The sequence below is a fragment of the Bubalus bubalis genome, chromosome 2, assembly GCF_019923935.1.
Source record: "Bubalus bubalis isolate 160015118507 breed Murrah chromosome 2, NDDB_SH_1, whole genome shotgun sequence".
Taxonomy (NCBI): Eukaryota; Metazoa; Chordata; class Mammalia; order Artiodactyla; family Bovidae; genus Bubalus; species Bubalus bubalis.
Genome location: NC_059158.1, coordinates 27,882,557 through 27,905,333, shown reverse-complemented (window position 1 = coordinate 27,905,333; position 22,777 = coordinate 27,882,557). Strand labels below are relative to the sequence as shown.

At 41.0% G+C, this 22,777-nt stretch overlaps 1 protein-coding gene across 4 annotated transcripts in view; it reads right to left on the bottom strand.

Annotated features, from left to right (window-relative positions):
- The window catches only part of PKHD1 (PKHD1 ciliary IPT domain containing fibrocystin/polyductin), a 445,850-nt gene that overhangs the window by 158,136 nt on the left and 264,937 nt on the right, over nt 1-22,777 (bottom strand). For all 4 annotated transcript variants that reach the window (XM_044929073.2, XM_044929075.2, XM_044929078.2 and 1 more), the window contains one exon: nt 4,160-4,297. In XM_044929073.2, the coding sequence (XP_044785008.2) occupies nt 4,160-4,297 (138 nt within the window). The remainder of the gene's footprint in view (nt 1-4,159; nt 4,298-22,777) is intronic.

Here is a 22,777-nt window from a genome sequence, read left to right as displayed (position 1 = left end):
TGGCAATGTGCCGCAGGTTTCTTGCCTGGGAAATCCCATGGAGCCTGGCAAGCTATAGTCTGAGGGGTTGCAAAAGAGTCAGACACAACTGAGGGAATGAACAACAACAAAAATAAAGAAGTTAAAAGCCAGAATAAAATGGTCAATTTACTTTCCTGATTTTATTCTTTCTGCTGTATCTCCTACTACTAACCACTCTCTCTTTCTGGCAAATCCCTTCTTTTGTTTCAAGACATTATTTTCTTTTCATTGTCCATCTATCTTTAGAGCTGTTTATTTTCCTTTCTCTTTCCTGAGCTCAGCTTCCTTCGTTACCCTTAAAAGCCGTCTCTATCTCACAGCTTTGATCCCATATGTTTGGCTGATGACCCTCAAATATATATATTTAGCACAGTCCTCTCTTCTGTGCTTTCTCATTAATCTATTTGTCCTCTATTACCTCTATTATTGTACCTCTATTACCACTTACACATCCCACTGAAGTTTAAACTTGACATTTGTGTCTAAAGGTTTACTAGGCGCTTGACACTGTTCAAGTACTTCCACCAAAGAAGGCTTTAACAAATAAACATTGTCATTGCTGTTGTTGTTCAGCTGCTAAGCTGTGTCCAACTCTTTGTGACCCCATTAATTTACTCAGTTCCTATAAAACTCAATAAAGTAAGCATGACTATTCTTGCTCCCATTTTAGAGATAAGAAAACTGAGGCAGAAATAGCTCACGTAATTTGCCAGAGTCACTCAACTAAAAGGGCTTCTCAGGTGGCACCAGTGGTAAAGAACCCACCTGCCAATGCAGGAGACATAAGAGACACAGGTTCTATCCCTGGGTCAGGAAGATTTCCTGGAGGAGGGCACAGCAACCCACAGCAATAGTCTTGCCTGGAAAATCCCATGGATAGAGGAGCCTGGTTGTCTACAATTCATAGGGTGGTAAAGAGTTGGACATGACTGAAGTGACTTGGCACACACACTCAACTAAAAAGTAGTGGGAAGGAGGTTTTGTCCCAGCCTCGCCATGGACCCAGATCTCCCAACCTGAAACCTAGGAAGTATCATCTCCTCACCTCACATCAAAATTGCCACTTGATTCTAGAAATTTTTTACTTCCGCAGTACTTCCCTAATTCATTCTTCCTCTTTAGCTCCAGGGTCTTCACTCGATCTTTCACAGCTTCTTTTCTGAAACACCTTATAGCCTTCTCACTTTTCACTGTGCCCCTTTCGGTGCATCCGCTGCATTGCCAAAAGTGATGGCCCTAAGACCAGATCTAATAATGTCACTTCCCTGCTTAAAAATATCCAGTGCCAGGGCACTGCCTTCATGAGAAAACCCAAACTCTTTAACATAATGCATAAGGTCAAGAAGCTTCATCGGCTACCACCATTTTATAAATCCTACAATCCAGACATACCTGTTTTCTGCAATTTCCTGAAGATACAATGCTTGTCCACAAATATGTGTCTTTTCAGATCTCTTTTTTTATCTTTAATCCCTCTCCACATCGGAAGAGGTGACACTTTCAGTTATGATTTTATTTGTCTCTGCTGCTTTATTGAGACAGTTCTTGAAAGCCAGGTTCATGACTTCTACATCTGTACATCCAACCTCTCTCGTGGAACTTGGCACATGGTAGGCAGTGAGCAAAAATCATGATGAATGATAGGATGGACAAACAAGTGAAATACTTCCAGCTTATCTTAAGTGTTTTATCAGACTATCGAGACAACCACTGAACAGAGAATGAAATTGAGTTTGGCATTTGTGATGCAGCTGTAGCCCTCGAAGCGGAGCTTTGATCTTAAACTTCCTGTCTAATGCTAACATTATGATTCCACCCTACTAAAAGTCAATTGGTACCTTTTGCCAGCACCAGTTGCCTTAAAAGCAGGACCACCAAGAAATATAATTCCACGGTGCTGAGACTGGTTCAAATGGCATCAGATAGCAGACAGTCTCTGGCAGTGCTCTGCGCCAATGCCCACATCTATTAGGTTTCTTTGCTAACTAGTCTTATTATCTATTTCATGTCGGGATTTCTTTAGGGTGTGGTAGAATGGGACAGATGGGTTGAAAGTCTCCCTTCAGGCATCATACACACAGGATTGGGCAGATGGGTTCCTTTTGGATAATCAACCTTTAGGCCTGGAACACATGGACAAGCAGAGAGAAAAAGAACATGCCATTGTCTAGTAACAGATGAAAGTGTAGTTGGGAATGGGCAAAATTAAAAATAGGGTTTGAAATGTGTAAGTCAAAACTGGAAAGTGCCACTGTGTCACTTCTCTTCTAAGGTACAAATTTCCAGGCAGCAAGTTTGAATTACAGTAATAAGTGACTTCAGAAACCTAAAAAAAACTTATGAAAAAAGACCTCTCTTAGCAACTGAGGATGTCAACGTAAAATAAGTTTTCCAGTAACGGGAACAAGGCTCAGTTTTATTTAATATTTCGATCAGTTAACTGGATGAGGATACAGAATATTAAACCAATGAGCAAGTGCCATCAATCTGGGAGGAAAAGATCAGGAGCCAAAACAATTTCCCCACCGTGGAAAGATGGATTGAAATAGAGATGAGTAAAAAATATTGCGCTTACATCTCCTTAAAACCCAGGTGAAAACAAAGCAATTCTTATGCAAGTGTACAACACAGAGATCTGTATTTGAGGCAGCACATGTAAAAACAGTAGGAATTGGAGGCGACAATGCAGCTGGCATAATGAGCTGGAAAAAGCTGAATCTTTGGCTGCTTTAACAGAAGACCCATTCTCCACCAGTGAATGTGATGGAGAGCGTTCAAACCTCGCTCCCAAACACTGCCCTCCTCCGCTCACGGCCCTGGGATGCAGCTGACCCACACACAGGACATCAGTGGGCCCTCCTTGACTCGGAGTTCAGGTTGGGTTTGACTAAACGGTAGCGTGAGCAGGAGACAAGGGAGGACAGAGCGTGACATCTGGGTATTTATTCCCAGACGTCCTTCTCAGTACCGAGCGTGTCTCAGTCACACACAACCTAACGCTGCTGTCTGACAACCAGCTCCATGCAGCTTCCTGCGTCTCTCATTCAAATAATGAACTCTTTCTTCCAGATTCTTTTCTCACCTAGGCCATTACAAAGCATTGAGCAAAATTCTCTGTGCTATACAGCAGTTTCTTTTACTTATCTATTTTATATATAGTAAAATATATATGTCCATCCTTACATGTGAAATCTTCAAAAAAAAAAAAAAAAACAGTACAAATGAACTGATTTACAAAACTGGAGTCATGGTTACCAAGTGATAAGATGAGGGGATAAATTGGGAGATTGGGACTGATATATACATACTACTACATTATACTATATATAAAATAGACAACTCACATTTTTAAGTTGGCTACGCACTCCAGTATTCTTTCCTGGAGAATCCATGGACAGAGGAGCCTGGCAGGCTACAGTTCACGGAGTCGCAAAGAGTCAGACACAACTGAGTGTCTAACATTTTCACCCCTTCAATGTATCAGACTTGGTTAACTCATCACCCCAGATCCACTTCTCCTGCAACACCCCTCAATTCCCAGGGGAAGGACCCTCATCTCCTAGCCCCACTGCATCTCTGGCCCTTCCATCAGCTTCCTAGGGAGTCCTAAAACATAACTAGACGGAAGAGTCAACGGGTTTGTGGGGCAGTGGGAGACAAGTGAGTTGCTTGCCTTCTCCCCAGCTTTCTCTCTTTACTGTCCCAGGATGAGCACATCAGCTTGGCTTCCAGGTCTGTTCTCTGAAGGATCTGCACTACCACAGCAACTGAAATTCTCTTCTGGGTTGGTTGATCAAGGGCTAACCAATCCATCCTACAAGATCTTCTGGAAGAGTGAGCCACAGGTAAATTCTCACTCAGAGAACTAAATGGAGAATTGATGTGTGGCCTGGTGGAAGCAAAAAGAGCCCTGCAATGAGCGTGAGGATCCTGGGGCCAGATGACTGCAGATAGTGGGTAGACAGGAGTGATCAATAAATGTCACCTCTGTCTGTGTCCAAAGCTAGCTGGGGAGAACTTTTGCTAGTAAACTTCCTCCTTGCCTCAGCCTTCCCCAGACCCTCTTAAGCAACCTGCTAGAGACACTATCCTCTCCCAAGGCCTCTCTCTGCTCCCAGTCCTGCTGCCCTTGACTCACCAACTCTCAGCTCCCCACCAGCAATGAGCATGCAGGCCACGCTTAGAACGTTGCTTCTGTCCACAGGGAATTCTAGAGTCCCCATCACGTAGAGGCCTCTGAGGGGCGGAAGATCAGTATCCACAAGGACAGTCCTGTCTGCAGAAGGAAAAGAAATTGCTCAGACATGTAACCAAGACAAGAATTGCCTCATCTCCTCCAGTGACTTATACTGGGTTCTCTAGGCAGCTCGGGAGCTGCTTGCATTGCTGCTTGGGCCAGGTCAGGGGCAGAAAGTGGAAAAACAAGGTGTTTGCAAAGGCTAGGCTTTCCTGAAGTGGCAGAGGAAAAGAGAAGAATGAATACATTCTTCCACTGCTTTGCAAACCAAGGGGCATGGCCAAAGGCATTGCTGATGACTCTAACCCTTCCCCAGGCCTTCTTTAATGCAAATGTCCAGATAAACTCCACACCCTTTGTCCTTGCCCTTCCCAGGCTCTGGTGTTTGAAAGGTAGACAACCACACTTTACGACCTTGGCCTCTAAAGTCAGACTATCTGGCTGTGAATAAGCTGCTACTGACTAGCTGCCTGAACCAACTATTTACTCCTCAGTGCCTCAATTTTCTAATCTATAAAATGATCTTCATTCATAGGATGTTTGTTAAGATTAAGTGAATCAATAGATATAAAGTGCTGAAGAGTATTAGTAAGACACTCTCAATCCCCCATTCCCACCAAGAAAACCAAGTGCCTGTTACACGCTCAATAAATGCTTAATATATTCATTATTTGTATTGTTTTCAGTAGCTGGATGAACTCACAGAGTTCATGGGGCAACTTGAAACCATTATTCTTCATCTCACCTTTCTAAAAGTAGTTTCCATATAACTTCAGGAGAAAAAAAAAAACATTGGTTTTTGCTTGAAAGTGACAATAGAGTAATACATGAATAAAAATTCTCTTTTAAAACAATAAATGCTTCATGTGTGCCAAAGTAGTGTTACTTTCTGAAGTTCAGTGTCCGACTCTTTTCGACCCCGTGGACTGTAGCCTACCAGGCTCCTCTGTCCATGGGATTTTCCAGGCAATAGTTACTAGAGTGGATTGCCATTTCCTTCTCCAGGGAATCTTCCCGACCCGGGGATCGAACCCAGGTCTCCTGCATTATAGACAGATGCTTTACTATCTGAGCCACAGGGAAGTCAGTTCAGTAGTAATTCAACCCAAATTGAAGATATCAAATAAGCTTCTGCTTACATCTTAATACCATAATCACTGACACATGGAAAGATTTTGAAGGGATTTTCTGAAACTTATTTTAATGAAATATAGTTGATTTTGAGTCTTGTGTTAGATTCTGGTATACAGCAAAGTAATTCAGTTAGGCATATATATCTGTGATTTTTCATATTCTTTTCCATTATAGGTTATTAGAAAATATCAAATATAGTCCTAGTCCCTTGTATTATACAATAGGGACTTGTTGTTTATCCACTATATATATAGTAGTTTGCATCTGCTAATCCCAAACTCCCAATCTTTCCCTCCCTTGCCTCCTCTCCCCCATGCTAACTACATGTCTATTCTCTATGGCTGAGTCTGTTTCTGTTTCATATTTAAGGAATTTTTAAACATAATCTCACATCTGATTCCACAAAACAATGCACCCTGTTGTTCTTAAGGCCCTGCCCCCCAAATTGACTTCTCAGCGTTGTCTTCTCTGGTCCCTGCCTTCTGTCCAAGGGATAAGACCACCACACCTTCCTATGGCAGACATTGCAGGGTTTTAAACCAACCATTTCCCTTTTATTCCTGGGTTCATAGTTAGTCTACTTTTTCCACCCTCCTCTGCAATTAAATGAAGTCATGTGACTCAGGGTAACCAATAAAATATAGGCAGAGTTGAAGTGTGACATCTCTAGACCTGATCCCTAAATTCTCCTAAATACACCTTCTCCCTGCCCTCAGATCAGATCAGATCAGATCAGTCGCTCAGTCGTGTCCGACTCTTTGTGACCCCATGAACAGCAGCACGCCAGGCCTCCCTGTCCATCACCAACTCCCAGAGTTCACTCAGACTCACGTCCATCGAGTCGGTGATGCCATCCAGCCATCTCATCCTCTGTCGTCCCCTTTTCCTCCTGCCCCCAATCCCTCCCAGCATCAGAGTCTTTTCCAATGAGTCAACTCTTCGCATGAGATGGCCAAAGTACTGGAGTTTCAGCTTCAGCATCATTACTTCCAAAGAAATCCCAGGGCTGATCTCCTTCACAATGGACTGGTTGGATCTCCTTGCAGTCCAAGGGACTCTCAAGAGTCTTCTCCAACACCACAGTTCAAAAGCATCAATTCTTGGGTGCTCAGCCTTCTTCACAGTCCAACTCTTACATCCATACATGACCACAGGAAAAACCATAGCCTTGACTAGATGAACCCTTGTTGGCAAAGTAATGTCTCTGCTTTTGAATATACTATCTAGGTTGGTCATAACTTTCCTTCCAAGGAGTAATGGTCCTTTAATTTCATGGCTGCAAGCACCATCTGTAGTGATTTTGGAGCCCAGAAAAATAAAGTCTGACACTGTTTCCACTGTTTCCCCATCTATTTCCCATGAAGTGGTGGGACCGGATGCCATGATCTTCGTTTTCTGAATGTTGAGCTTTAAGCCAACTTTTTCACTCTCCACTTTCACCTTCATCAAGAGGCTTTTTGGTTCCTCTTCACTTTCTGCCATAAGGGTGGTGTCATCTGCATATCTGAGGTTATTAATATTTATCCCAGCAATCTTGATTCCAGTTTGTGTTTCTTCCAGTCCAGTGTTTCTCATGATGTACTCTGCATATAAGTTAAATAAACAGGGTAACAATATACAGCCTTGACATACTGCTTTTCCTATTTGGAACCAGTCTGTTGTTCCATGTCCAGTTCTAACTGTTGCTTCCTGACCTGCATACAAATTTCTCAAGAGGCAGATCAGGTGTTCTGGTATTCCCATCTCTTTCAGAATTTTCCACAGTTTATTGTGATCCACACAGTCAAAGGCTTTGGCATAGTCAATAAAGCAGAAATAGATGTTTTTCTGGAACTCTCTTGCTTGTTCCATGTCTCAGTTAAATAGCAGAACACTGGCTCTCAGGATGTAAGGTTGATCCAACAGCATCCACACCATATACTCATCCATCTGAAGCAACAAAGTTTTAGATCTGCTATTAAGTCTCCTCATTGGACCCACCACTCCTCTATGGAAATCTCTCTTTTACTCTCTAGTGATACCCTAGACCTTCTTATAACACACAGCATTAAAAAAATTTTATGATAATTACACACATGATTACTGCTTATAAGGAAGGAGCTGTCACTGGGCTGATCCTCAACGTAATTATGTCTTTCTCTCCCAACTGTTATTCTTTAGGAGAAGACAACACCCCTTTTAAGAAATCCCTAGTGCTTCTTATGACATCAAAGATAAAGCTGTGCCATAAATGTTGCTCAGATATGCTGAGTTCCCTACACAACTTAAATTTCCAGAGTTTATCAGTGACTGATGTAAAATGAATAATCAGACTAAACAGATGAAAATAAGTATGTATTTCAATTTCACGTCTGCTCCTTTTCACACATTCAAACAAAAGAGTGAAATATCTAGAGAATGTTATAGGTTTCATATACATTCTGTAAGTTCATAACTTTAATGTGACTTCAAAAGCAAGACAGAAATTACTTCAAGCAAACACATTTAAATATAAGAGTTCGATACAAATAACCTTTCTCTCTTCCAGACTGTGGCCCATTCTACCAATGTTTGACTATTGAACCTGATTGTACGAAGTAACTTAACTTCTTCAATAAATGTGTTCTTTCATCCACAAAATACTCACACACACACACACACACACACAAGATGATATTAGGCCTCTTTTGAATATACCTTTCAGTTAAAATGTGACAATTACATGGAGTTTAAAATCTTCCCTTTGGTCTTTATCACGTTTCCCCCTAGAAGACATTTTTCCTAGTTGTCTTACCTTCCAAATATACCAATAAATTGCGCACAAAGCACAGTTAGCCTAACTATTATGAGCTCTATGACAACACAGACTATGCCTGTCACTGTCGCATTGAGTTGCTGAGCACATAGAACAATACCCAGACTTTGGTAGGTGCTCAAAAAATAACACCAAAGAGTGTGCGCGCACACACACACACACACACACATACATGTAAAATCCAACAGCCATTAGAAGCAAAGAATAAGATGAAGACAAGAGTAGAAACACTATTCTTATTTCTTTCAGTGCCAACTGCACTTTGAAATTTCCTGGATCCATCTAGTCACACTCTTTTCTTGCTTCCTTTCCTTCCTCAATATGTGCCACATCTTGCTGGATGGTGAGAACTCAAAGATGAGTCAGACATGTTTCCCATCATCAGATGAAGACAGATAAATAAACACAAGGCAATATACTTGAAACAACATATTTTTTATTATATGGAGATTGACCTCATCTTCATTCTCAAAACTTCAAAATGGAAAGTCTGTCCATGTGCCTATTACAACAAAATTCTGCAAAGATGAAATAAACCTATGACTTATAAAGACTTATATCAATTAATTCTCTTTGCATTACAATAACAGACATGACAGTTGGCATTGCAATTGATGCAGAGGAAAAAAAAAAAAAAATCATCCTAAAGTAGGCTCCAGAGCAGATCAGGTCCAAAACGACTCTCAGCTATAATGACAGCTTCTAGAGGACCTCTCTCTGTTCCAGGTGTAGACAGTAAGGATCAATATGCCACGTTGTCTAGAAGTACCATGCTTTCCAGGAAATTACTCAAGGTGTTTCAGAGAAAACATTCAGAAGCAGTTATGCATACAACGCACTTAGAAACATGAATGATGGATCATCTCTAATGTAACTGTGGCCCACTGCTTTTCATCTGGGCTTGACTTGGCCAGTGCTCCTGCATCTTGCTCTGTCAGTGACCAATCTATCCTACTTAAGAGAATGAACACTGGCATATGGAGGGAACCATCTGGAATTTCTGTTGCTCGATGGGAGGCTGATGGGGGAACAGATCTGGAAAGAGACTCCAAAAAGAATTAATGAGTACCAGATGTAATTAAAGACTGCTTTGCCCCCAAAGGAGCTCAGGACCAGCCATGGGGTAGTGCCTCTTGGTTCCGAATTACACCCTCTTTCCACTCGTTCATCCATCAAACACTAACCATCCCGCCATCTTTATTCTAGTATTTTTTCCCCAAGCAGTGCTTGGGGTTTTTCACCCCTAAAAGCGTTGTATTTTGACAACAAGAAGGATAAACCTTTATAAATACTATCTGGAAAATTAATACTAAGAAAGAATTACCCAACTTTCCCCATGTATCAAAGGCAAGGCAACTACAAAAAAAAAAGAAGAAGCATTCATCTTCTGTAAATGCATAGCTACTCTTAAGACCAGAAAGCTTCAACCAAATCAAAAGACAGATATCTCTAATGGCAGGTGAACTCTTCTTTTGTATCAGAAATGACCTGACTACCATAGCATTGTATATAATTTCAACTCTAGATTTAAACTCAATTTTTCCCCCAGCAAAGTCAGAGAATCAAGGTTACTATTGTGTAGCATTTCAAGGGTCTGACATTCATCTAAATCCTGTAGAAAAAGACCAAGGGCAAAGGACATAGATCCTGAGAATAAAACGGGGCACAATTGGGGGCAGGCAGACCCACTGCTTGTGTGGGATTCATTGTATCAGGTCCATAACTTGGGTGGTGAAGACAGTTTCCACTACACCCTGCTGTTGGCAGGAACACAGCCTACACCAACTTTGGACATGGCTCTGACATCAAGGGGAAAGTCACGGCACACAAGGGCAGAGTAGAACATACAAGGCTATTTGCAGGCTTGCTGTTTTCCCGCACCTTCCATAATTAACAAGCTTATTTCTATATTCAGTCTTAGCTCCAATACTTTCTCATAAATATGTGAACCAATGGAAAAATAAGTTTCAATACCATTTCAATCACTATTAAATGACCCAATCTTCCTTTTTGAAAAAGAAAAAAATGTTTCTGTCTCTAAAGTAACTATTTTAGATACTTAGATATATATATGTACACAATGATTGGTGATGTTTTATCTCCTTTATACTTGGTTAGCTTTTGGTGAATCTCACGATTTACCCAAATATTCTCTCACAATAATGAAAACATCCAAGAAAAGTTTGTTTATGATGGAATGGAAATTGTTACACATAAGTAATTCATAGGAATGAAAGGTTAACATTAATGAAAATTAATGTCAAATAGACTTTATTAATGTCAGATAGAAAATTAATGTCAAATAATTTACAGAGATGCTGATATTTATTTATCAAGAATTCATGCTCTTGTAGAAAAAGCAGAAGAAGTGCTAGAAGATAAGGATGCAGTTTTTCTATAACTATATTCTTTGCAAAGAGCTGCTAACTTTATAGCTTGACTTTTTCTTCAAATCCACACAGGTGGTTTCTTTATTCTACTCTTATCATTTTTTTCAAACTGATCTTAAAAATAGGCAGTTTTCAAAGCACCCCGAGGCACATGATTCAAGACTGAAAGCCAGCTTCCTTACACCTTGAAGAAGAGCCATCTGCCTGTCTGGTGTGTGTGTGTGGAATGGGGCGGGGGGTGGGGGCGGTGGGAGGCTGCTCATCTCATTCTCACCTCATGGGAAGAGTCCAATTTCAACTTTGGACAATAAATTCCCATCCCACTCCCTACATACACCATCTCAGTGTCTTTCTCCATCACAGACAGACATGCATAATTCCCACAGTAGAATCAACATTTTAAATTATGATATTTTAATTGATCAATAAAATGTTTAACATACAGTGTTTATCTCTTCCTCTAGTCTATACCATCTGTTCTTCAAAAATAGTTTGAATCTATTTAATAGGAAGGTCTTTAAGTAAAATTACCAACTGTATCAGATCAGTCCTCTAAAGCCCGAATTCTGAAAGGGAAATACCAGAAGGTGCTGCTGTTTTTATAGAAATAGAAAAGAATCTGTGCCTTTTCTCATTCCAGGCTTTCTTTGTTTTGTTTTGTTTTGTTTTTTAATCTTGAGATGCTGTTATGCCTCCATTCTCTCCATTAGGCTTCAAAGAATTCAGAGCAGCCAACTTGGTATTGCCTTTTTAAAAGACAACTTAATATTTTTAAAAATTGATGTATAATTGACATTCAAAAGCTGTATATATTTCATGTATAAAACTTAACGAGTTTAGAGATGCACATGTATTCATGTCCCTGGAGAAGGAAATGAAAACCCAATCCAGTATTCTTGCCTGGAGAATCCCATGGATGGAGAAGCCTGGCCCACTACAGTTCATGGAGTCACAAAGAGTTGGACATGACTAAGCTACTGAGCATGCACGCATGCATATACCCATGTAACATCACTACGATCTAGGCCATAAACCTATCCACTCTCTCCAAAAGTTTCTTTTAACTATTTAATTAATTAAGCCTTTTAATTAATTCTTAGTTTGAAATAAGAACACAAGATCTCCTCTCAGCAAATTTTAAGTATAGAGCATAGTACTGCTTACTATAGGCATTTTGTTGTACAGCAGTTCTCTAGGATTTATTCATTGGGCATAACTGTACCTTGTACCCTTTGACGAGTATCTCTTCATTTTCCTATCTTTCTTGTCCATCAACCACTAAATTAAAAGATGGGCAAAGGAACTGAGTAGACATTTCACCCGAAGAAAAAAGACAGACAATAGATATATGAAAATATGCAGGGCTTTCCTGGTAGCTCAGTCATAAAGAATCTGCCTTCTAATGCAAGAGACACGGGTTCTATCCCTGGTCCAGGAAAATCCCACTTGCCACAAAGCAACCAAGCCCGTGCACCACAAGTACTGAGCCTGTGCTCTAGAGCCCAGGAGCTGCACCTACTGAGCCCAGGCACCACAACTACTGAAGCCCGCATGCCCTAGAGTCCGTGCTCCACGAGAGAAGCTACCACAATGAGAAGCTCGTGCACCACAGCTAGAGAAAAGCCCAGCAACAAAGACCCAGCATAGCCAAAACTAAATAAATTGTTTAAATTATAAATTTACATTATAAATAAAAAGAAAATGTGCTCAACATCACTAATCATTAGGGAAATGTAAATCAGAACTACAAGATATTACCTCACAATGCTTAGCATGGCTTTTAACAAGAAAACAAAAAAAAGATAAAAAAGTGTTGGTAAGAAATTAGAGAAGGAAATGGCAACCCACTCCAGTATTGTTGCCTGGAGAATCCCATGGACAGAGGAGCCTGGCAGGCTACAGTCCATGGGGTCACAAGAGTCAGACACGACTTAGCAACTAAATCACCACCACCAAGAATTTGGAGAAGAGGGGACTCTAGTATACAGTTGGTGGGAATGTAAATTGGTATAGCCACTACGGAAAACAGTACGGAGGTTCCTCAAAACTTAAAACAAGACCCACCACATAATCCAACAATCCCACTTCTGGGTATTTATCCAAAAAAATAAAAACAGGATCTCAGGGATATCTGCATGCCCGTGGTCACTGGTGTTACTATTTGAAACAAGGTCCAGGGGGTTCTGATAGCTCAGAGGACTCAAGACTCAAAAAGACAAGCAAACAAGACAACAACAGCAAAAACCGAGACCTTGCAATTCCCAGAAGACCTAAAAGTGAAGAATTTTTGATAACTGTGAGGTCAGGTATTAAACTAGAGTTTGGCTTTATACACATAACTCTATTGACCTCAATATATCATTAATGAATCTGTATTAACCTGAAGTTTTGTGACTAAATTCCTCTCCAACTCCTGTAGTGAATGATGCATTCATATGTGAAGAGGCATAAACTTGTAAATCTCAGGTAACTCAATTATTCAGTTTTTATTAATATATGCAGCAGTTAGTGTTAAAGCCAAATGAGGCACCAAATTTATTTTCCTATGTGGGCTTTGGTTTTGATTTGTTTCCCTAAGAAAAATAATGAAACCAACTTATAGTAATTAAATATGTTTTCATAATTTAATCCTGAAGGAAAAAAAAAAAACATGACAATCTATGAAATAAGTGATTTACTCCTGAATAAGGCTGTTTAGGCATGTGGCAAACATTATATTCAATGAGTTTATTTCCCCCATGAGCAAATAAATCCTCTCTTTTTGTCTCTGCATTACACTAGAAAGAGCAATGCATCCAGAAAACTATGAGATTCTTTATTTTTCTTTAATATTATTATTTTTTCTCAAGCTTTCAATTATTTCTTCTAACTGGCAGGGGGAGGGGAACTCTCCAAAACATCACTAAATTCCTTAAAAATAAAATGCTTATACTCTATTTGTTTTTAAAACCATATGTATTATCTAATAAATACTTAACTGATGCTTAAAAGAAAACTTAGAATATAGTACTTGACTAATAAATATTAAGTAAACAATCTCTATTCTACATTTTAATGTGTTGTAACTGGAGGGGCGGTGGTGAGGAGATACCCCTCATCCAAGATAAGGAGCAGCGGCTGCACTTTGCTGGAGCAGCCGTGAAGAGATACCCCACGTCCAAGGTAAGAGAAACCCAAGTAAGACGGTAGGTGTTGCAAGAGGGCATCAGAGGGCAGACACACTGAAACCATAATCAGAAAACTAGTCAATCTAATCACACTAGGACCACAGCCTTGTCTAACTCAATGAAACTAAGCCATGCCATGTGGGCCACCTAAGACGGGCGAGTCATGGTGGAGCGGTCTGACAGAATGCGGTCCACTGGAGAAGGGAATGGCAAACCACTTCAGTATTCTTGCCTTGAGAACCCCATGAACCAGTCCATTCTAAAGGAGATCAGCCCTGGGTGTTCTTTGGAAGGAATGATGCCAAAGCTGAAACTCCAGTACTTTGGCCACCTCATGCGAAGAGTTGACTCATTGGAAAAGACCCTGATGCTGGGAGGGATTGGGGGCAGGAGGAGAAGGGGACAACAGAGGATGAGATGGCTGGATGGCATCACCGACTCGATGGACGTGAGTTTGAGTGAACTCCGGGAGTTGGTGATGGACAGGGAAGCCTGGCATGCTGCAATTCATGGGGTCGCAGAGTCGGACACAACTGAGCAACTGAACTGAACTGAACCGAATTTGTAACTTCTGAGCAAACTAGTCTATATTTTCATTCCTAAATTCAGTGTTTATGTTGTTGTTGTTGTTCAGTTGCTAAGTCATGTCCAACTCTTTGCAACCCTATGCACTGCAGCACATCAGGCTTCCCTGTCCTTCACTATCTCCCACAGTCTTCTCAAACTCATGCCCATTGAGTTGGTGATGCCATCCAACCATCTCATTCTCTGTCGCCCCCTTCTCTTCCTGCCCCCAGTCTTTCCCAGGATCAGAGTCTTTTCCAATGAATCACCTCTTTGGATCAGGTGGCCAAAGTACTGGAGCTTCAGTTTCAGCATCAGTCCTTCCAACAAATATTCAGGGTTGATTTCCTTTAGGATTGACTGGTTTGATCTCTTGCAGTCTAAGGGACTCTCAAAAATCTCCAGCACCACTGTTCAAAAGCATCAATTCTTCTGCACTCAACCTTCTTTAGAGGTGTTCATTGTTCTCAACATTTCCACATTTTCCATTATAATATATTTTAAAAATTCCCAAAGCCTTTAAGAATTTCTTGGCAAATTTCAATAAATTATATCGATGTAATGCTTTGTGCTTTCAAAATAAGTCCCAATAAAGCCTCAATAAAGAACTAATGTAGGACAAGAACACTGTCTAATCCATCTATTACTATTAGTCCAAGAAGCTAACAGGTACAATGTAATGGTCACCTAATTAGAATTCAGAGAGACCTGAATTTGAATCTCAAATAAGCCATTCCTCAGGAAAATTGCTTAGATTTCTCTGATTTTCTGTTCCCCACATGCGAAATAAGAGAAGTAATACTTCATGGAGGCAACAGTAAGGGTTAGGTGGAATACTACCTAATTAGGTGGAATACCATGAAAGTATTACTGTGCCTACACTTACCAGGCATAAAAGGTTTAGCTGTCATTTGTTTTTTTACACCTGATATATATTTTTGAGTGTTTGCTCTATGCCTGTCAGTCCATTATTTGGTGAGCCAAAGAGACAAAGGCCTTGATCTCATGCAACTTAAGTTTTTGTGGAGGAAATGGACATCTAAACATGATCACACAAATAACTACATAGGCACAAAATAGTGCTAAGTGCTAACAAAGAAAATTGCAAAATATTATGGGGATAGAATGCTCTAGACAGAGAAAGTAGTACATATGAAAAGTATGAAGTGAGGGAAAGCTCCATACATTCAAAAGACTGAAAATCAGTGAGTGTGCCCCAGTGATTTCAAGGGTAGGTGGGCTATGGACTCCACTTTGGAAATCAACTAGCCCAGAGAAATTTGCCCACTCATAAAATAAGGTATGAATAATTTTGCTATAATATTGCTTGTAAAAATTGGTGGGAAAAACTTGAGTTCATCAGTAACATAGTAGTTCAATAAATCATGTTACATTTCTTCTCTGGAATAGTATGTAGTCATTTAAAAGGATGCGGTGGATTTTTTTTTTTTTTTACAGACATGTTATCGCCAAGGTATTATTAATTTTTTAAAGTCCATATGAATACTTAAGACATATTTTCATGCTAATTGGTTCAAAATGGAAATCATTAGTATTTTATAACCATCTCAGTTGATCTCATGCATGCTAAAGGTTAAGAACCTCTGTCTCAATCTTGTTTCCTTATGCATAGAATGTGAAGTTCCAGTGAGATAAAATAATATTAACACAATAACTGGCACATAAAAATACTGAGCTCATTTGATTATCTTATTATACAAGTGAGGGTATTTTTACCAGTAGCACTACTATAACACAATATTGTAATTACTGTTACTATTACCAAATGAAGGATCTAAATATCTTTGATGTGTTACGTGTTTCTATCCCCATATATTTACATAATGTATTCCTTTAGGGGCTCAAAAAATTAAATTTGAATATCTCTCCTGTTTCCTGCATTATTTTTGCTGATGATATTTTATGACCTTCTGGTTTTAACCCAGCATCTCTGATTACTATTATTCAAGTAATCTGGGGCCTAGTAAAGGTAGGGCCAGAACTTGGCACTGAGGTGCTGAGATGGTTCTTATTATGTCGTGTGATTTGGGTTTGCCTGTGATGGGCTATGGTGGAATTAGGATGGGAAAAGAAGAGAAACTGAAATAGGAGAATTTCTAAAAACTGGCACTAAAGTTGTCCTCTCTGAATGTGGCTAATTCTCCAGGACAAAATACTGGGGTGGGTAGCCTTTCCCTTCTCCAGGGGATCTTCCCAACCCAGGGATCAAACCCAGGTCTCCTACATTGCAGGCAGATTCTTTACCAGTTGAACCACCAGGGAAGCCCAAGAATGCTGGAGTGGGTAGCCCATCCCTTCTCCAGCAGCTCTCCCTAGCTCAGGAATCGAACTGGGGTCCCCTGCATTGCAGGCAGATTCTTTACCAACTGAGTTATCAGGGAAGCCCTGAGGTAAGCACAGTATGGCAAAACTCTATCAATAAAATCCTCTATTTTCTGAGTACTGACCAGTCTCTCTCTCTTTTCTTTGTTACCTGGAAAACCTTGGCATGAAACTGCATGCCTCTTTGGTCCTAGTTCTCCTTTGGTCCCTCGTTCCCTTGGGGAAAAAAGTCCACATTTCTCACACAGCTTTAGAGAAGAGACTCATAACCATACTTAATGTATAAAAGCTGTGATTTCCATGCAAACTGCTGCTTTCCCAGAAAAATGGAAAAGCCCTCGTTAACAGTTTAAAACCCTTTAACTGTCTCCTTCCCTTTCTACTTGAACTGCAGGGCCAGCTTGCTCTGCCGAAAGCCTCCTCTGAAGTGGCACTTCCAGATGAATAAGATAATTTAAGATGTGTGGGAAGCCTTTTTAATTCATTCAGACTCGTAAGATATCATTAAATACACACCAAGTATTACTACATACACCAAGATACAGAAAGACACTGGATCTACTCCTACTCCTATTTCCCCAGTTGCAATGATTTCCTCACCAGCATCATGATAAAGGCCTACACTAGTTACCAAACGGCAAAACTTGGGCCCCTTTGCTGTAGCCAATGTTACAGCTATAAGCAAGTGTTGACATTTTCTTATATCTCCTCTTCCTTTTGTAGTTTCACCAAAAAAAGAAAAGAAACAAAACCAGGTGCATTCACACTATGCAAATGAGAAAAGGTAACCTCGGAAATGATTTCCCAGCAAACAGAAGATGCTCAAGCTGCTCCCTAGCTGACACCACAGGAGGTGTGTTAACCGCCTAGATGCTAAGCCACGGGAGGCCTGTGGGCTGGGGAGACAGTAAACCCCCAGAGAGCTCTGAGCTCCAGCTCTGCAAGCCACACCGGGCCCAGCAGGTCCTCAGGTGCTGATCCACAGGAGGCCCATCAGCGGCTCAGGTGGAAGGTGTGGGGAGGAGGCAAGCTGTGCAGAGGAGGAGCTTGAATGAAGGCCACCGGCTCCCCAGGGGAGAAGAGAAATGAGAGCACCCACTGGGAACACAAGAGTTCAGAGAACTCCATTAGCACAAGGAATGAGCCCGCGCTCTCCTGCACAGAGAATCTTCTTAGTTGTGGGAAGCAGGACTCACAAAGAGTAAGCTTCCAGCCCAAGGAACCTGAATAAATCCTGGCGCTGAAAGTTCAAGTCCCAGGCTGGGTACTGCAGCAGACCACCAGGGCTCCCCGACAAGGTCCACACCGTCCAGTCAGTTGCTAAAATTCTTGGCACCACCCTCCATTCCCCTTTGTGTGTCAAGATACTCAGACTGACATGACAGCTCTCCCTTCAACTTCAAACCCCCTAGAAACTTCAGCAGAAACCAACTAGGCAGTACCTGCCTCTCACTCCCTGTCACCCACTCTAGCGTTTATGGAGCATCGGCTCCACGCCACATCATGTGCTTCTCATCACGTGCTTCTCATCGGTACAAGTCGAATAAGATATGGCCTCTGTCATCAAGGGAACATAAACATAAATAGTAAATCACCGAAAAAGGGTATATGATGAAAATAGGCCCAAGGTGTTGCAGGAGCACAGATGAAAGAGAATTACATCAAATGGGATTCAGGGACTCTTTCTGGACGTGGTAACACTCCGTGGAGTGTTCAAAGACAGAAAGGAACAACTGGCAGTCTTAAGGTGGGAAAGAGGGTGAGGAGAAGTGGGATAGAGAGGTGGGAAAGTTCCAGGCAGTGAGAACAGGAAGTATAAGGGAGCTAAGGGGAGAAAGAGCTGACTTCATCCAAGAACAGGAAGTAGATGCATATGATTGGGTGGCAGGACACACTGGGAGCAAGTAGGCAAGGAGGCCAAATCATAAAAACACCCTGTGATCCAAACTAATGACATGGAGATTTAATGTGAAGGCTTTGGGGAGCCCCTGGAATAATCTATACCTATGGCCAGGCCTTCAGAAAACTGAAAATTGTTGCTTTCAATGACTAGGTTTTTCAATTTTTCATAAAGGCTAACCTATTTTCAAAATCAAATTGGTTCTGAAGTCAAAATTCTAACTTTATGTTTTGTCACTTAATTTCTAAAACATACAAAACAATATACATATAGAGGGACAGTGACGTGTTCCATACACAGCACAGTACAAATAATGAGGACTCTTAGTATAGTCAGTAAACAATATGGTATTAAAATTCAAATAAATGCCAAATAGTCCTTCTTTATATGAGCAAAACTTTAATTATGTATTCTCAATATTATTTATTTACTTATCAATTTATTGATGAATTATGTACATGTAAAACTAATGTTTCCTACGCTTTTGCCTTTTCATGCTGTTCATGGGGTTCTCAAGGCAAGAATACTGAAGTGGTTTGCCATTCCCTTCTCCAGTGGACCACGTTTTGTCACAATTCTCCACTATGACCTGTCTGTCTTGGGTGGCCCATTGAGTTAGACAAGGCTGTGGTCCATGTGATCAGTTTGGTTAGTTTTCTGTGAGTGTAGTTTTCATTCTGTCTGCCGTCTGATGGAGAAGGATAAGAGGCTTATGGAAGCTTCCTGATGGGAGAGACTGACTGAGGGGGAAACTGGGTCTTGTTCTGATGGGCGGGGCCATGCTCTGTAAATCTTTAATCCAATTTTCTGTTGATGGGCTGGGCTGTGTTCCCTCCCTGTTGTTTGACCTGAGGCCAAACTATGGTGGAGGTAATGAAGAGAATGGCGACCTCCTTCAAAAGGTTCCTTGCACACACGGCCACACTCAGTGCCCCCTGACCCTGGTGCAAGCCACTGCCGACCCACACCTCTGCCAGATTCTGTATGTTAGTATTTTTTCCCACAGGAAACTGCTTTTCACATGGGCTTCCATCTTGAAAGGGGTGAGGAATTGTGGATGAAACACGCTTGAAAAGGACAAGGCTGGCATTGGTCATCTCCAGATTGTTGGCAGCCATGCATAAGTGAAGAGGAACTAAAGAGCCTCTTGATGAAAGTGAAAGAGGAGAGTGAAAAAGTTGACTTTAAAACTCAACATTCAGAAACCTAAGATCATGGCATCTGGTCCCATCACTTCACGGCAAATAGATGGGGAAACAATGAAAACAGTGAGAGACTTTATTTCGGGGGGCTCCAAAATCACTGCAGATGGTGACTGCAGCCATGAAATTAAGACACTTGTTCCTTAGAAGAAAAGCTATGACTAACCTAGACAGCATATTAAAAAGTGCAAACATTACTTTGCCAACAAAGGTCCATCTAGTCAATGCTATGGTTTGTTTGTTTCTTTGTTTTAGAAGGAAACATTTTAATCAATATATTGGCCAGTTGTATTACAATAAAGTATCAGTTCAGTTCAGTTGCTCAGTCCTGTCCAACTCTTTTCAACCCCATGGACTGCAGCATGCCAGGCCTCCCTGTCCATCACCAACTCCCAGAGCTTGCTCAAACTAATGTTCATTGAATCAGTGATGCCATCCAACCATCTCATCCTCTGTCATCTTCTTCTCCTCCTGCCTTCAATCTTTCCCAGCATCAGGGTCTTTTCCAATGAGTCAGTTCTTCGCATCAGGTGGCTAAAGTATTGGAGTTTCAGCTTCAACATCAGTCCTTCCAATGAATACTGAGGACTGATTTCCTTTAGAATGCTATGGTTTTTTCAGTAGTCATGTATAGATGTGAGAATTGGACTGTAAAGAAATCTGAGCACCAAAGAATTGATGCTTTTGAACTGTGGTGTTGGAGAAGACTCTTGAGAGTCCCTTGGACTGCAAGGAGATCCAACCAGTCCATCCTAAAGGAAATCAGTCCTGAATATGCTGAAGCTGAAACTCCAATACTTTGTCCACATGATGCAAAGAAATGACTCTTTGGAAAAGACCCTGATGCTAGGAAAGACTGAAGGCAGGAGGAGAAGGGGATGACAGAGGATGAGATGGTTGGATGGCATCACCAACTCAATGGATATGAGTTTGAGCAAGCTCTGGGAGTTGGTGATGGACAGGGAAACCTGGCATGTTGCGACCATGGGGTCGCAAAGAGCCGGACATGACCGAGTGACTGAACTGAACTGAATACTAATGTAATAAATATTATCTACATAATAACACATACACACAAAAAACTTTCAAACGATAGGATTAAAAAAAATAGAATAAATGTCAATATGTTCTATGTGCTCTTTGATGGATTATCTTTCATATCCCATTCAGAAGCCACTGCATCAGGCAGCTAACAAATACCTAGACCGACCTCCCGGACACTCTCATGTGCATGCATGTAGATAGATGCCAGTGCTATTCATTAAAGCAAACCAACTGAATGAATAAAAAGACAAGAAGAAAATCAAGGATGGTGATTTATAGCACAATCAAGCCTAAGTAATTTCTGTGTAGCTGATAAAAGATTAAGGCAACAGATCATGACTTGATGATAGCAACTGACACCCTTCCCTCTGCAACTCGTGGTCATTATGAGCATTAAGAATAACACAAATGATGAAGCCAGTGCTTGGTCCCCATTATTGCACAATGAAAGCAACCTGGGCAATGTCAGAGGGCTACAGGCAGGATAGTTCACCTAAGGAGTGAGAGGGTGTCCTGAGGCTACCAGGGAAGCCTCATATCCCCACAACACTGGGTTCTCAAAGACAGGTCTGTACCTCTAGGAGCTAATTTTCTAGTTGTCCCCCAAAAGGATGTAAGAGTCAGCAGTCTGAGAACCACTCTACATCGGAGGTGCATGTGTGTATTTCCTTACCAGAGGTAGCATTGCTAAGTGTAAATCCTATTTATAAGATGTGGAAGCAGCCTAAATGTCTATCAACAGATGAATGGATAAAGAAAACATGGTACATGTTTAAGCCATAACAAAAGAATGAAATAACGCCATTTGAAGCTACATGGATAGACCTATAGATTGTCATACTAAGTGAAGTAAGTCAGACAAAGACAAATAGCATATGATATCACTTGTATGTGGAATCTAAAATGATACAAATGAACTTATTTTCAAACCAGAAATAGACTCACAGACATAGAATGCAAGCTTATGGTTACCAAAGGGGAAAGAGGGAGGGAGTAATAGGTACACACTACTACATATAAAATAGGTAAACAACAAAGATCTACTTATAGCACTGGAACTATATTCAATGTCTTGTAATAACGTCTAATGGAAAAGAACCTGAAAAAGAATATATATATATATATGGGTTTCCCAGGTAGCTCAATGGTAAAAGAATCTGCCTGCCAATGCAGGACACAGGTTCAATCTCTGGGTCAGGAAGATCCCCTGAGTAGAAAATGGCAGCCCACTCCAATATTCTTACCTGGAAAATTCCATGAACAGATGAGCTATAGGTTATGGAGTTGCAAAGATTCAGACAGGACAGAGCACCCATGCTGTATACAGGATGCAGGATATATATATATATATATATACAGAGAGAGAGAGAGAGAGAGAGAGAACCGAATCATTGCTGTATACCTGAAACATTGTAAATCAACTATACAAGAATAGGAAAAAAGGGTGGGGTGGGGGAGATTTGTACCTTCATAACATCCTGCTCACTTCCATTTTTCAGAGGGTTTTAGTTAGAAAAACTCCCACAGTGCAGAGGGTTGGAATCCTAAATGCCAGAACATATGGGAGGAAACCCTACTCTAGACACATTCCCCTAGAGGTCTCTCAAGAGCAAAGTATGTCCACACACCACCTCCCATCTTATGATGGGCAAAGAGGAGAGAAAGGGACCTGGCTTCAATGTCAAGGCTCTGATTCAGAGTTAGAGCCATGTCCACTGAGCAACCACCTCAAGGCCTCCGTCTCACTTTGCCAACAAAAATCATTCCTACAAGTCTAGCAAGGATGCCATTAATATGAATGGAAGAGAAGGTCCAGGATTCATCAGTATTCCATCCAGTTCACTGTTCATTCATTAACACATACGCAGACAACATCTCCTCTGTTCCAGAGCTATCATGGACCCAGGAACACAAATATGAGAGGTTCCTGTTGGTACTCATCATGTGCCGGAAGACAACAGAGCCTCACCTGCCATCTGCA